The 14,231-nt window shown below is 43.0% G+C and overlaps 1 protein-coding gene across 4 annotated transcripts in view; it reads right to left on the bottom strand.

The window, feature by feature from the left end:
- Positions 1-14,231, bottom strand: part of CUX2 (cut like homeobox 2) — a 534,292-nt gene that overhangs the window by 65,119 nt on the left and 454,942 nt on the right. Inside the window, exons 9-12 of one of the 4 annotated variants that reach the window (XM_040416060.1) lie at positions 13,480-13,528; positions 11,555-11,671; positions 8,341-8,532; positions 577-635 (exon numbers count right to left, since the gene is read on the bottom strand). In XM_040416060.1, coding sequence (XP_040271994.1) covers positions 577-635; positions 8,341-8,532; positions 11,555-11,671; positions 13,480-13,528 — 417 coding nt within the window. The remainder of the gene's footprint in view (positions 1-576; positions 636-8,340; positions 8,533-11,554; positions 11,672-13,479; positions 13,529-14,231) is intronic. The other 3 variants (XM_040416062.1, XM_040416061.1, XM_040416063.1) reach the window with 3 other exon arrangements.

Here is a 14,231-nt window from a genome sequence, read left to right as displayed (position 1 = left end):
CTCCGTGTGCATTCCGCTTTCGTATGTCCGTATTTCCGTTCCGCATTACGGACAAGGATAGGACTGTTCTATTAGAGGACAGCTGTTCCGTTCCGCAAAATACGGAATGCACACATACGTCATCCGCATTTTTTGCAGATCTGTTTTTTTACGGACCGCAAACTACATACGGTTGTGTGCATGAGGCCTTAGGAGAGAAAATTATGTTTGTAATTTTATAGAATTAACATTTAGTCATTACTGTAAAAATTTCTCTTGGGATTCGGAAAATAATCCCACTAAACTGCACAGCAGCCCCTTACTGATGTAAATAAAGATGATAAAAGCTTCATGTGGCTGTTTAGTGAACACTTCCAGGAGATTTATACCCGATTTTATAAAATAACAGATGGATATGTATTTTGTGCACGACGGAAGGGTAAATATATACAGCACTGTAATAGGTATAAACAACCCCCAGTGACACCACCGCCTTATTTATTGGATTATAAACCTGGGAGCTCGCCGTGTTCCCCATGGCACATTATTAATCAGATGGAGAGAGCGCAGGCTTACAAAGCGAGGCAGGAATCTCACCTTAGCTCAGTTTTAATTTCTTCATAATCTGACTGACTTCGCAACTTCTCTTCCAACTTCTGCAGAAAAATGAAAATGGGAGAATATGATTTGTCAGTCTACAAGTTCTCCAGGTCAGGTCTTAAGTAATTATATAATATATATATATATATATATATATATATATATATATATATATATATATATATATATATATATATATATATATATATTTATTATATTATTATATGGTTATGCTACACATACACTGTTTAGTACTATTAAGAAGCTCCAAACGTGGGGGGTAAATGGGATCAATTACAACAGTGTTATTTTTTTCTCATATAAAAGCAAAAGATGGTTGATGGCTCACCAACTTGGAATGGGGCTTTAAGAAGGACTGGGCTTATGTCTTTAGCCGGTTGCTGGAGACACTTAGTGGGTTGAGCATACGCCCTCGGATGCTCACCACTTTCTCAATGTGCCTGAGAGCGATATTGTGTTGGATGCTGTGTTGCTCCAGGCGCTGTTGGGCCAGGTTCACATTATTGGCCCCAGGTTCACTAGCAAATCTGGTTATGCTACTTATGATTCTTGTGTGGGTAGGGATGGGCGGGCGGGAAGGGTGTACTGAGGGCTATTAATGCCGAATGTGCCAATGATAGCAATTCTAAGATGTTGAAGCGTACAGTCCTTGTTCACCTAGAAGGGGGAAATGAGGAAGAGATGGGAGACTATGCTTTGTTGATTAACACTACTTTGTCTTGCAGCTTGTGGGACTTGGAGATGTATGTGACCCTAACCTACTTTTATTTTTGTATATGCTCTTATGGGATCTGTTACAAGAATACTTAGCTGGAATGTGAGGGGAATGGCGGATGCTACGAAAAGACACAGATTATTTCGTTACCTATCTAGATATAAGCCAGCAATAATATGCTTGCAAGAAACGCATATGACCAAACAATCTATACATGTTCTGCAAAAGCCGTGGTTGGGTTATTCGGTGCATTCCGTCTTCTCCTCGCATTCCAGGGGGGTTAGTATCCTGGTCCATAAAAATATTAAGTTTGAAATTTGAGATTACTGGGGGAAGTAGGTCTGACGGACGTATGGAGGGGGACCCACCCCTTGGACAGGAAGTACTCGTGTTGCTCCTCGACCTATGGCTCCCTGTCGCGTATAGATATGGGTTTGGTGAATGCTCCCATGTTTCCACTTGTACGGAACTCAGAGTATCTTGCCAGGACCTTATCGGACCACTCCATATTTAGTGTCGCCCTTGAAATTTCTGAGACAGCCAGACCGGGGGCAAAATACTGGCGCTTGAACGCTTTCTGGTTAACACTGATGGGGGATATGTCTGATACACTTCAATCCCTTAGGGAGCATTTCCGCATAAATGTGGGAACTGCATCTCCGTTGTTTGGGAGGCGATGAAGGCCTTCCTCAGGGGCTCCCTAATTAAATCAGTCAGCCGGATCAAATCTAAATCTAGAGAGCTCGATTTACAAAAACATGCGAATATGAAGCTTGCGGAGGAAGCCTTTGTGCTGACCCCAACTATCCTAACAAGTAATGCTTTAAAGACTAGGCAGGAGGAGCTGAGATATCACCTCTTGGAGGTAGCGGAGAGGAAACGACTCTTTTACAAGCAAAAAATTTTTACAGAAGGGGAGAGTGTCGGTCATATGCTCTCGATTACAGCGAAGGCTCAGCAAGGTGCGCAATGTATTACTGGCCTGATAGATTCCAATGGCATCTTGAGGCGTGATACTGAGAACATCTTAAATATATTAAATAATTTTTATTCCTCTGTATACTTCTAAGGTGTCATGTTCAGATGAGGAGATTGACGACTTTTTGAATACACTGGATCTTCCTAAACTGTCAAGGGAGGATAGTATGCGGTTAGAGGAGCCGATTGAGTTGGAAGAAATGAGGGCGGCATTGGGTGCTATGGCTAACGACAAAGCGCCAGGTTTAGATGGGCTTCCAGCGGAAGTATATAAAACCTTTGCGGAAGTTCTGCTCCCGGAACTTTTGAAGGTACTTAATTATTCCAGGGAGGGGGGGTGTTGCCTCTGTCTATGCAGGAGGCGCTCATAGTCGTCATTCCTAAGCCGGACAAGGATCGCTCTCTCCCTGACTCATACAGGCCGATCTCTTTGCTCTCCACTGATGTTAAGGTGCTTGCGAAGGTATTGGCCACGCGTCTATCTAAAGTTATTCTGTCTATCATACACTCTGACCAGACTGGCTTCATGCCTCAGAAATCTACGTCAATCAATATAAGAAGAGAGTGTCAGTATTCAACTCCCAGCTGAAAATGTTGGAGATAGAGCAATCCTTTCTTTGGACGCGGCCAAGGCCTTTGAGAGCTTTGAATGGCGATTCCTGTGGAGGGTCTTGGTCTGTATGGGATTTGGAGAAGAGTACATATCCTGGGTCAAGGTGCTATATTCTAGTCCAAAAGCATGTATTAGGGCGAATGGTGGGGTGTCCCCCAAGTTCTGTTTGGGTCGAGGCACTAGACAGGGGTGCCCGTTGTCGCCTCTGCTATTTGCAGTTGCGATTGAGCCTCTAGCTGCAGCGATTCGTAGGTCTTTAGATATTCGGGGGTTCCAATATGGGGCAGTTAACAATAAAGTGGCGATGTATGCAGACGACACTTTGCTCTTTTTAGGGGACACTGGCCCATCCCTGGCAGCGGCTATGACTATTATTGACCGCTTCGGTGCCCTATCGGGTCTGACTATAAACTGGGGTAAGTCGGCAATTATGCTGCTTGACGGGCAAGCGCAGTCACAGATTGTGCGAGAAAGAAATATTCCGTGCGTGGTATCCTTTAAGTACTTGGGTATACATATATCCCCCAGACTTCGGGACTTTGAGCGCCTTAATTTTGACCTGCTGGTTATTAAGTTTAGGAGTAAAGTTAGGGCGTGGTGTAAACTATATCTATCGGTGGCGGGAAGAGCAAACCTTATTAAAATGGTGTTGATGCCCCAGTTACTTTATATTTTGCATAATTCCCCGGTCTGGCTGTCAAAGTCTAAATTTGATCAGATTAATACTATTTTCAGGGAGCTCATCTGGCGCAAGGGACAACCGAGAATTAGATTTGAAACACTGCAATACCCTAAAACGGAAGGGGGTCTTGCAATACCAAATCCTTGGGTATATTTCCTGGCTGCACAATGCCAGCACTTTAAAGGGTGGATGGACCCGGAGCTGAGTGAGGTGACATGTCAGTTGCTTACCCATTGCTTGTCATCTAGTGATCTAATGTTGCTCCTGGAGACTAAAGGTGCCGGGAAGGGGGGTCTGATGGGGGATCTGGGGTATTTGATGCAATCTACATGGAACAGGGTTAAACAGCTAAGGGGAATTGTTGGCAATACGGAATACACTCCACTGTGGGGCAATCCTGCGCTGCCAGAGTTCCTTTCTTTGACTGATTTTGGAGCATGGAAAAAGAAGGGAATCCTAAGATTAGGCCACCTTCTGGAAGATAAAAATTTCATGTCCTTCTCCAGGCTGCAAGAAATATACGAGCTACCCAGGACTCACTTCTATAAGTACCTTCAAGTGAGACACGCATACAATTCCACGTTTAGGGATCAGACTGATGGCTGGGAGGGATATCGCACTACATCAGATTCTGTCCAAAGGAGAGAAAAGAGGGATGATCTCCAGTATATACAAGCTGCTACTAGACAAGTTTTTGCTATTACACCCGCTGGTGGCTAGGGGCAAGTGGGAAAAGGATGTAGGCAAACTAACAGATGATCAATGGTCTGACATACTGGAGGCAATACCTCTCTCTTCCTTGAGCGAGGGACGTAAACTCTCGCAGCTGTTTATAGTCCACAGGGTCTACAAGACACAGTTTTAGGTTATAGACCTACGGCTGACTGTCCAAGGTGCTCTGTGGATTCTGCGGACTTAATGCATATGATGTGGAAGTGCGAGAGGCTAGGGAGATATTGGAAAATGGTGAATCAGACTATACATGGCGTATACGAGGTACGGATACCGCTTGAGCCTAGAGTGTGTGTGCTGGGTTATGTTTCTGAACTGGCCACTAGTCAGGTACATAAAATAGCGATAGGTAGAGTGCTATATGTAGCTAGGAAATTAATTGCCTTGCATTGGATACAGACAGCGCCGCCCACCTTAGGTGAATTCTTAGGTGCAGTAGACACGATGTTAAGTTATGAACGGGTGGTATACCAGAAGCGTGGATGCCCATCAAAATTTGAGAAATTATGGGAACCCTGGCTGTCGTTTCGACGTCTGAATAACAATGTCTAATATTGTATTTTTGTACTTCTGTGCTACAGTAGGGCGGGAGGGGTAGGGTGGGGGGAAGGGTGAAAATTAGAGTATTGCTGATTGTTTGGTAGCCTGACTGTTGTCAGCATTATAAAAGTTATGTCTGCATATCATTTTTTATGTAAGATCTGCACAACATTGTATTTACAGTGTAAATGCTCAATAAAAAAAGATCTGATTAAAAAAAAATAATAAAAAAAAAAAAAAGGACTGGGGTCTATAGCTGTGTATGGCTGCCCTTATGTGTTCACCAAGTTGCCATGTATGGACTAACCTAACTTCTAATAGAGTAATACTTGCTTGAGGTTTTACTGCATCACACTTAAAGGGGTTACCCCATGAAAAATATTGTTCATAGGTACATCCACCACATTTTTATAAACATTTTTTGCATTCACACTTATTTAAAAAAATGCTTATATCCCCAGATATTGCAGGAATAATATCAGAACAGTTCCAAATGCTGTTTCGAATGAACAGCATTTCTGGATCCACCACATTAAATGTGCCAAGGAGGATGCACATGCTCAGTCTTGCTCCTTCAGGTATGCCGTGGGGCCCCAGGTGAGGCAAGACAGTTGCTTCTGAAGCTGCAGCATCTTCTCTGAGTATCTGAAGAAATGTTGAGCAAATGATGAGAGTAAAACAGTGTTTCTTCATTGCTGAGGTGGACTCAGAAAGGCTGTTCAATGGAAACAGCAGGTGGTGTTGTACTAATGTTATTCCTCAAATATCTGGGGATATGTTCACTTTTTAAATACTTGTAAATGCAAAGAATGCTCAGAATTATGGGATGGATTTAACTATAAACAATATTTTTCATGAGAAAACCCCTGTAAGGATATCGTAGGGGGTAATCACATTGCATTGCATCCACTCCTCAGCTGTTAGCAGAAATAGCTATGTACATACAGGTTTGCTAACTTAATGTACACAAGAATGTTTACTGACAGCAGACATACACAGTCGAGTCACATTATTATGACCACCAGCTAATATCCAGAGTGACCGCAGTGTGCAGAACTGAGGGGCTTGGAGTGACTCAATAAGGTCCTGGTAGGTTGTCTCGGGTATCTGGAGCCACGCTGACTGCAGTGTAACCCACAGCTGCTGGAGGGTGCGTGCGGGAGGATCCATAGAGCGAACACGATGATTGAGCTGGTCCCTCAGATTCTCAATTGGCTTCAAGTCTGGGTAATTAGGGGGCCAGGGTAGTACTTGGAAATCTCAATCATGCTCTTCCAACCAATGTTGGACATTTCTAGCTGTGTGACACGTCCCATTGCCATTCTGGAAGATCCCTCCGCCTCAGGGGAGACAGTCAGGATGTATGGGTGTGTGTGATCTGCAAGGATGGATTCATACTTAAATTGATTGAGAATGTCTTCCACATGGACGAGTGGGTCCAGAGAATGCCACGAAAATGTTCCTCAGACCATAACACTGCTACCACCAGCTTTTGTTCTTCCAGCAATTGTTGCAGGGTGTTTGTTCTCTGATGTTTCTCATCTAACATCCATCCGTTCGATGATGCAGAAAACGTGACTCATCGGAGAAGGCAACACATTGCCAATCAGTGGAGGTCCCATTCAGATACTGCTGTGAAAATGGAAGCCTTGTCTGCTGATGCTACTTTGTTGGTAGAGGTGTAGTGACCATCTGCTTCAGAGCCCCATAATCATTAGGGTTCGCTGAACTATTGTTTTAGACACATGGTAGCCCCCTGGTTCATCTTGGCTATGAGCTGCTCCACTGTAGTGTGTCGGTCCGCACTTGTGCGCCTTCATAGCTGATGTTCACATCTTAAGTCAATTGCACGTGGTGCTCCACAGTCTCCACATCACTTGTTCACAATGGTGCCCATTTGTCCACTCGCCACAAACTTTGACCACAGCAGCACGTGAGCAGTTTATGAACTGCGTAGTTTCAAAAATACCGCCATCATTGGCCTGAACGCCAATAATCATACCATTTTGGAACTATGAAAATCACCCATTTTAACCATGACAGCAACGAGGGATATGTGTGCAGACAGCCTATCGCACAGCTTGTATACCCACCAAGCTAGCTCACCACATGTCTTCATGACTGTGTATATCTTGAAAATGGTCAGAAAATGAAAAGCAATAAACTTGCCCCATATGGAGACACCTGCAATGGCTAGGATAGGGTATAGATCCAGTCCCAGCTATTTAACTCCCCTGATACTGAGGTCAATAGTGACCATAGCATACAAGTATTTAGACAGGGTGACCTCTGTCACTGATCAGCCAGGTTGTCATGGCAGCTGAGACCTGTCATTTTAGTACTTTTATTGCACCCTGTCCAAGGTAGCGTGTAATAGGATAATGGTAGTGTCACAATATACAGCAATAAAGAATTGCAGTATACTGTAGCAATTATGCATGTAGAAATTATGCATAAAAAAAAAAAAGAAATAAATTGGTACTGCCACATGTAAACATGTTCAAAATAAAAAAAAACACAATCTCAGAATTGCCTCCCAAAAAAAGGAATAAAAAATGATCAAAAAGTTGCATGTAGCTGAAAATTGTACAATTAAAAAGAGCTCATACAGTTCTGTTGATAGAAAAATAAGAACGTTATGGACATCTTAATATAGTGGCACAAAGGAAACTATTTTTTACAACTAGTGTGACATAGCAAACAGTATGTTTGGTATTGCTATAATTGTACAGAAACATGTCACTTTCACGCTGTAAAAATGAAACTCAAAAAAAATGGCAGAATTGTGTTTTTTTTTTTAATTCCACTGCAATTTTTTTTTAAAGTGTCTCAAGAGAGGATTTGGTACATTAAAATGATACCATTACAAATACAACTCATTGTGCATAAAAATAAACCCTCATAAGGTTATGTTGATGGGAAAAAAATTATAAAGCCTCATTCACACGTTCGTGTCCGTGCTCAAATCCGTGAGAAGGTGGTCAGTGATGCATCCGTGAAGCTGTCCGTGAAGGATCCGTGTTGGGTCTGTGTGTCCATTTTTTGCTGTCCGTGTTGCATCCGTGTTTCACGCACACTGAAAAGCTGAAAAATAGTTTTCAAAGCATCTCTTCCTAATGATCCGTGAAACACGGATGGCATCCGTGTTTTCACTGACCCATAGACTATAATGGACGTGATGGATCCGTGAACACCAACAAAATAGAGCATGCGTCTGTGCTAAAAACACTGACCCATGGACAGTGTCAAAACACTGATGTCTGAATACACACATTAAAATGAATGGGGACGTGTGCTGTCCGTGGAGAACATGTACAGCACACGTCAGTGAAACACTGACGTGTGAATGAGGCTAAACTCTGGGAATGTGGAGAGAAAAAAATAAAATAAATAAATGTCGCTGGCAAAACTGTCTTGGTCATGAGGGGGTTAACCTGTAGGGTTTAGTGGTAGATTAATGTCCTAGAATGTGAAATGCACCTCTATGGCCTCAGTTTTGACGAGAAGTTGCTGTTCTAGTTCAGCTATTTGATTAGATGAAGATTCTTCCAATTCTTGTATGGAGTTCTGGAGATGCTGAATATCCTTAAGGAGCCTTAAAATTTCTCTGTCTTTAGAAGCTAAAGCTGATTCTAAATGAGATCCAGAACATAGTGAGAAGCCACTTTTGTCCTAAAAAAAAGAAAAGAAAAATAACACAAAAAATACATGTTATGATACTTTGACTAATAGAGACAATTAACATACGCTTCAGATACCATTAGGTAGATGTATAATCCCTTTAACTTCCCTGGAGGAATAGAAACAAGAACATGCCTACTTGAGTTACTCTGGAAATTAAGAGTAATGTTATTTTCTCGGAGCAAAGACACTTGCTGAGCAAAACAACAGAGACTGTGGCATAGGTAATAGCTGCTTGTACTAGCAAAGTATACTGTCAGCAGAGCTTACCATAAAACCCCACCATGCCAACCTAATGTCTTCTTGTATCACTAAAGGGTTATTCCCATTATAGACATTAATGAACGAGTCTGAATGGCTCGCTTGCAGCAGGTCCAAATTATACAGCTTGAGAAAGGACTGCATGCCGAAACACTGCAGTATTTTGCGGATGTGCTTCACAGTAAAGCAGCCGTGGAACATTGTGGCAGTAACTTGGACTCTTCTGCACTTCTATATCCATAAAGTTCAGATAGATGAGGGTCCCACCCAGAAATTAGGTGAGGCAGTCACCAGCCATTGCATCTAGGCAGGGAATGGAGAGGTAGGTGCCATGTTTGTGGCTCCTTTTCTTCATTTCTATGGCAGTTACAAAACAGCCGAGTATGTGGTTATCCTGTACATATGTCATAAATGTATATAGTGAGAATAACCGAATAACCTTTTAAGGTAATCAAACACTTTGAAGTTTGGCACAGTATGCACTCTTGGAATCAACTCTGTAAAGGCAACTTAATTATCAGGTTAACCTAGTGGGCATAATTGGGCACAGTAAAAAAAAGCCACCCATATCCCAGGGGCAGACTGGCCATAGACTCTACAGGGCCAATGTTCAGGAGGGCCACCTGAACTCTCCTCACAGCCGGCAGCTAGGTAAGTAAGAATCTATTGCTCCCAGAGTTAATTAAAGCTGGGGGCGTCAAGTAGATATGTACATGGTCGTGACCACAGGTGGCCTCATGATCCCTGAATTCAACTGTATTGCCATCCTGAGGAAACTGGAGTAGGACAAAACGTGGCAGCTGGTACTGGCCACCACAGAGGGGCCGCTTCTGAGGAGGTATTTTGTGCTGCTGGGGCATTATTTTGTGCTGCACTGTGGATTTTGATGCTGCTGGGGCAATTTATTGTGTTGCACCGAGGTATTTGGCTCTGCTGTGGTGGTATTGGGCCACAACATAGTATTGCTGGCCCTGCCTTCTTTGGTTCCCCCTTCTGTCAAATTTGTCCACTTTTAGTTGTTGCTTTTTTTCCAGAATCACATTAAGTTCCTAGTCTGATATCTCTATAAAAAAAACAATAATGAATAATGCTGGAAACAGACATGCAGCTTTTGCTGCTGTTTAAAGTGTAGTTTTTTATGTTGTTTTTTGGACCAAAAGAGGATTCAGCAGGAAAACGCTCCTCCTATTGGTTAACAGGTTTGCACAGAGAGTGCTTTTAGGTTTGTATGTGCAATAACAGTGCGCAATAGGGCTGCAGTAAACGATTATTTTAGTAATAGAGTATTCTATCGATTATTTTTTACGATTCATCGAGTAATCTAATAAGAAAAAAATAATTAATAGACTGTTTTCCTTTATAAAAACTCATCAGACCCCCTGCCATTAGTCCCCAACACCCTTCGTTCCCCACTGTGCATCAGTTCCCCCCAGTGCCATCAGCTCTGTTCCCCCCAGTGTCATCAGCTCTCCACTATCCCCCAGTGCCAATCAGCTCTCTCCCACCAAGTGTCATCAGCTCTCCCCACCCCAGTGCCTTTAGCTGTCCCCACCCCAGTGCCATCAGCTCTCCTTCACCCCAGTGCCATCAGCTCTCCTTCACCCCAGTGCCATCAGCTCTCTCCCACCAAGTGTCATCAGCTCTCCCCACCCTGGTGCCTTTAGCTGTCCCCACCCCGGTGCCATCAGCTCTCCTTCACCCCACTGCCATCAGCTCTCCTTCACCCCACTGCCATCAGCTCTCCTTCACCCCACTGCCATCAGCTCTCCTTCACCCCACTGCCATCAGCTCTCCTTCACCCCAGTGCCATCAGCTCTCCTTCACCCCAGTGCCATCAGCTCTCTCCCACCAAGTGCCATCAGCTCTCTCCCACCAAGTGCCATCAGCTCTCCTTCACCCCAGTGCCATCAGCTCTCTCCCACCAAGTGCCATCAGCTCTCCCCCACCCCAGTGTCATCAGCTCATCCCCATCCCATAGCAATCAGCTCTGCTCCCCCAATGCCATCAGCTCTGCTCCCCCAATGCCATCAGCTCTGCTCCCCCAATGCCATCAGCTCTGCTCCCCCAATGCCATCAGCTCTGCTCCCCCAATGCCATCAGCTCTGCTCCCCCAATGCCATCAGCTCTGCCCCCTTGTGCCATCAGCTCTGCCCCCTTGTGCCATCAGCTCTGCCCCCTTGTGCCATCAGCTCTGCCCCCTTGTGCCATCAGCTCTGCCCCCTTGTGCCATCAGCTCTGCCCCCTTGTGCCATCAGCTTTACTCCCCCAGTGCCATCATCTCTCACCCCTTGTGCCATCATCATTAACCCCCTTGTGCCATCAGCTCTCCCCCCTTGTGCCATCAGCTCTCCCCCCATTGTGCCATCATCTGTCCCCCCTTGTGCCATCAGCTTTACTCCCCCAGTGCCATCATCTCTCCCCCAGCTGTATTCTTCAGTCTAAATGTTGAGAATTGATTTCATACATTTTGGGCATTCCTAGCACAAAGTATGCTCTATACAAAAACATGGCTGCTGGTAATGGACAGTTGTCAAGACATTCCTAACCCACTGTTTGTGCTGCCTGGGTGAGTGAAAGTAAGTGCCTCTAGACATTTCTGGATATTCTTGGCTCCTGAACTAATGAACACTCCTTTAGGAAGCCCTAAACAGTGCTACGAGCAATACAGCCCATCCATCTAATCTGCATATCTGTACATGTGAGATATTTAGCATATCCCCTTGCAACTAAAGAGCTGCCAGAATAGACTCACAGAAGAACTTAGACCAGCAGATCCTTGTGGAGAACAACAGGTCAGTCTAATGGAATTATTTGCCGATGATAATTGCTCCCTGAGACTCTCAACCTCCCTCTGAGCAGCTTCTGCTCTCTGTAAAAGACAGGGAAAATAGATGGCAAATATCAACACAAGTCAGGCGTTTTCCAATAGTAAAAATGTAAAATGAGGCCACACAAAGTCATCCATATGTGATGTGCTTTTAATGTATTCAAGCATGGATCTTATTCTATTCTCTTCATAAACTGGAGTTCTAAGAAGACACTGGACCACATTGTGTTGTATCATCCTCCTAACTGGCCACCTGGGATGGTATACTGACCCCCTCTTCTACTACTAGACCACCAGAGAAAAACTTTACCACTGATCACAAGTATTCTTGGTTTAAACGTATTGCAATATAAAGTACATGCAAAAAAATATTGCTTGTTTTTTTCTGTACAATACATTTTCCTGTCCGATAGTGCCCTTTGCTGCTTATCCTTCTGGTCCCCCTTCTCCTGCAGTCAGAGGTGGACTAACATGCTCAGTAGCTTACCTGCTCTTACGCTTCCCTCAATGCTGGTGTAGTGATGTCACAGTGAAGCCACTAAAGTGGTTCAGGTACCTTTTATTCATTCATATTTGTATATTCATAGAAACATATACGGTATCTACGTATATATCTCTCTAGACAGTGGAGAAGGATATGGTGGAGGCATTTCAAACCATATGAATCTCTCCATTTGTGAGGGACTATTTTCTATGCTGGAGAGGAAGGGGTTAACAACTGCTAATAGCAATGCATCCTGAGAGATGTAGATGCTTGTTTCGTATTATGTGAGTTGTTACCCACCCACAGAAAGGAAAGACAGCCCTTCAGATAAACAGATAAGTGAGCAAAACAAAGTTTACAGTCATGGGATAACCCATTTAAAGGTATATCAACATGGGACATGTGGGGGGAAAAAATATATAAATTGACCTGCAGAGCAAATTTTTAAATTTGCAGCATTTTGATATACGCTGCGGATTTACACTGCAGACTTCACAATTTGAAATGAATAGGTTGAAATCTATGGAAAGTCCACAACAAATATGCAGCTGTAATTCTGCTATGGAAACACATTAAGATCTGAAAATGTGCCCCATATTGCCGTAGCCTAATGATTTTCTTCATCTCTGCAGCCAATTTACTGTTATTGTATCTAAAGTGAAAAATGAATTGTCTTTATTTTTAAAAATAAATACTACTGTGTTGTGTCTCTAGCTCCTGTGCAGATTTGCGCATATCCACGGCAATAGACAACTTTGTGAATTTGGAAAACAGAATGACTGCTGTAATGACATACATGCATGACATACAGAGAAAAAAAATGTTAGAAAGGCAGTAGGTTCACACTAATTTTTTTTTTTAACCAGAAAAACGCTGCAGCCAGATGTTACATTCGTAGTATATTTGTTCCCTTCCCATTTTTTTTTTAAAATCGCAGCATGCTCTGTGTGTGTGTTTTTTAAATGTTTTCCTATAGACCTCTCTATAGAAAAAAAAGAATTGTCTAGTAAAAAAAAATAAAATAAATGGTGTGACTAAAAAACACCAATTAATAAAAAACAGCAGAATTTCATACCATTTTTTACAAGCCAAAAAACCCAAGGAAAAGACGGGTGACAGTAGCTTAACCTGTATTTTGCTAATGCGTCTGGGACAGCAGCGGTGGGGATTTTGCTTTCATTATGGCTGCTAATATCTATTATCAGACAGGAGTAATCGAGATTATCGATATAGATTACAAAACTGTGCAGAATACAACTCCCGCTCGTACATTATTTAAAAGTATGTTCAAGGGTGCACAGCTTGGCATATAGTTTTTAGAGCTTGCATGACTCCCAGGTAACAATAAAGCTAGGACAATACTTACCCGGTGAGCTTTTTCAAGATTTGTCATTATCATGCCCACTTCATCAGCCCTAAAGAAAAAGCAAACAAAGATATTAGTATATTTTAAATTAACTGTTCCTAAAAGGCCCTGCTGATAGCATTTGGTATCCATCAGAGGGCAGGGAGTCTGACCCCCGCCAATCTGATATTGATGACCTATCCTGAGATCAAAGTTTTGGACAACCCAGGCTTAAAACCTTATCATGAACCGGTGAATTTCCCTTACTGCAGCAGCCATGTAATAGGCAATACTTTTTGCATTGGCAGCCAGAAGTTAAATTGTGACAATCTAGATTAGGGCTCATATTGTGCACACAAATTTCTCTCAATCACCATCAAAGAGAAAATTATTTACAACACATCTAGGTAAGGGAGGTCTATCAAATTATCAAAGAACATCTGCTTTGGCGTACTTTTCTCCTAGTGTTGCATAATACGAAGAGGAAATGTGTTGCCGTGTGTTAGTAAGACTGGCAAACCACACCGACAGCTGTGAGATTTGGCAGCCTGCAGTACAGGATAGAGCCAAAGGGGTGCAGAAGATGTTCCAAACTCATAAAAATGGATGGCACCACACCAATTAAAATAACAACCAGCAAATGTACATTTAATGAAGTCAAGACGTTATTTTAATATAATCCACTGCTTTCGTTTTCCCTAGGCAGCAGCTGTGCCTGTCTGTAAGGGCACAGTGTTCAGGATGCCTATGTTTCACAGCTTTTACCAACTCTT

The sequence above is a fragment of the Bufo bufo genome, chromosome 2 (genome assembly GCF_905171765.1).
Source record: "Bufo bufo chromosome 2, aBufBuf1.1, whole genome shotgun sequence".
In the NCBI taxonomy this organism is placed as follows: Eukaryota; Metazoa; Chordata; class Amphibia; order Anura; family Bufonidae; genus Bufo; species Bufo bufo.
Note: the sequence above shows the minus strand (reverse complement) of the source record. Positions and strands in the feature narration are given on the sequence as shown.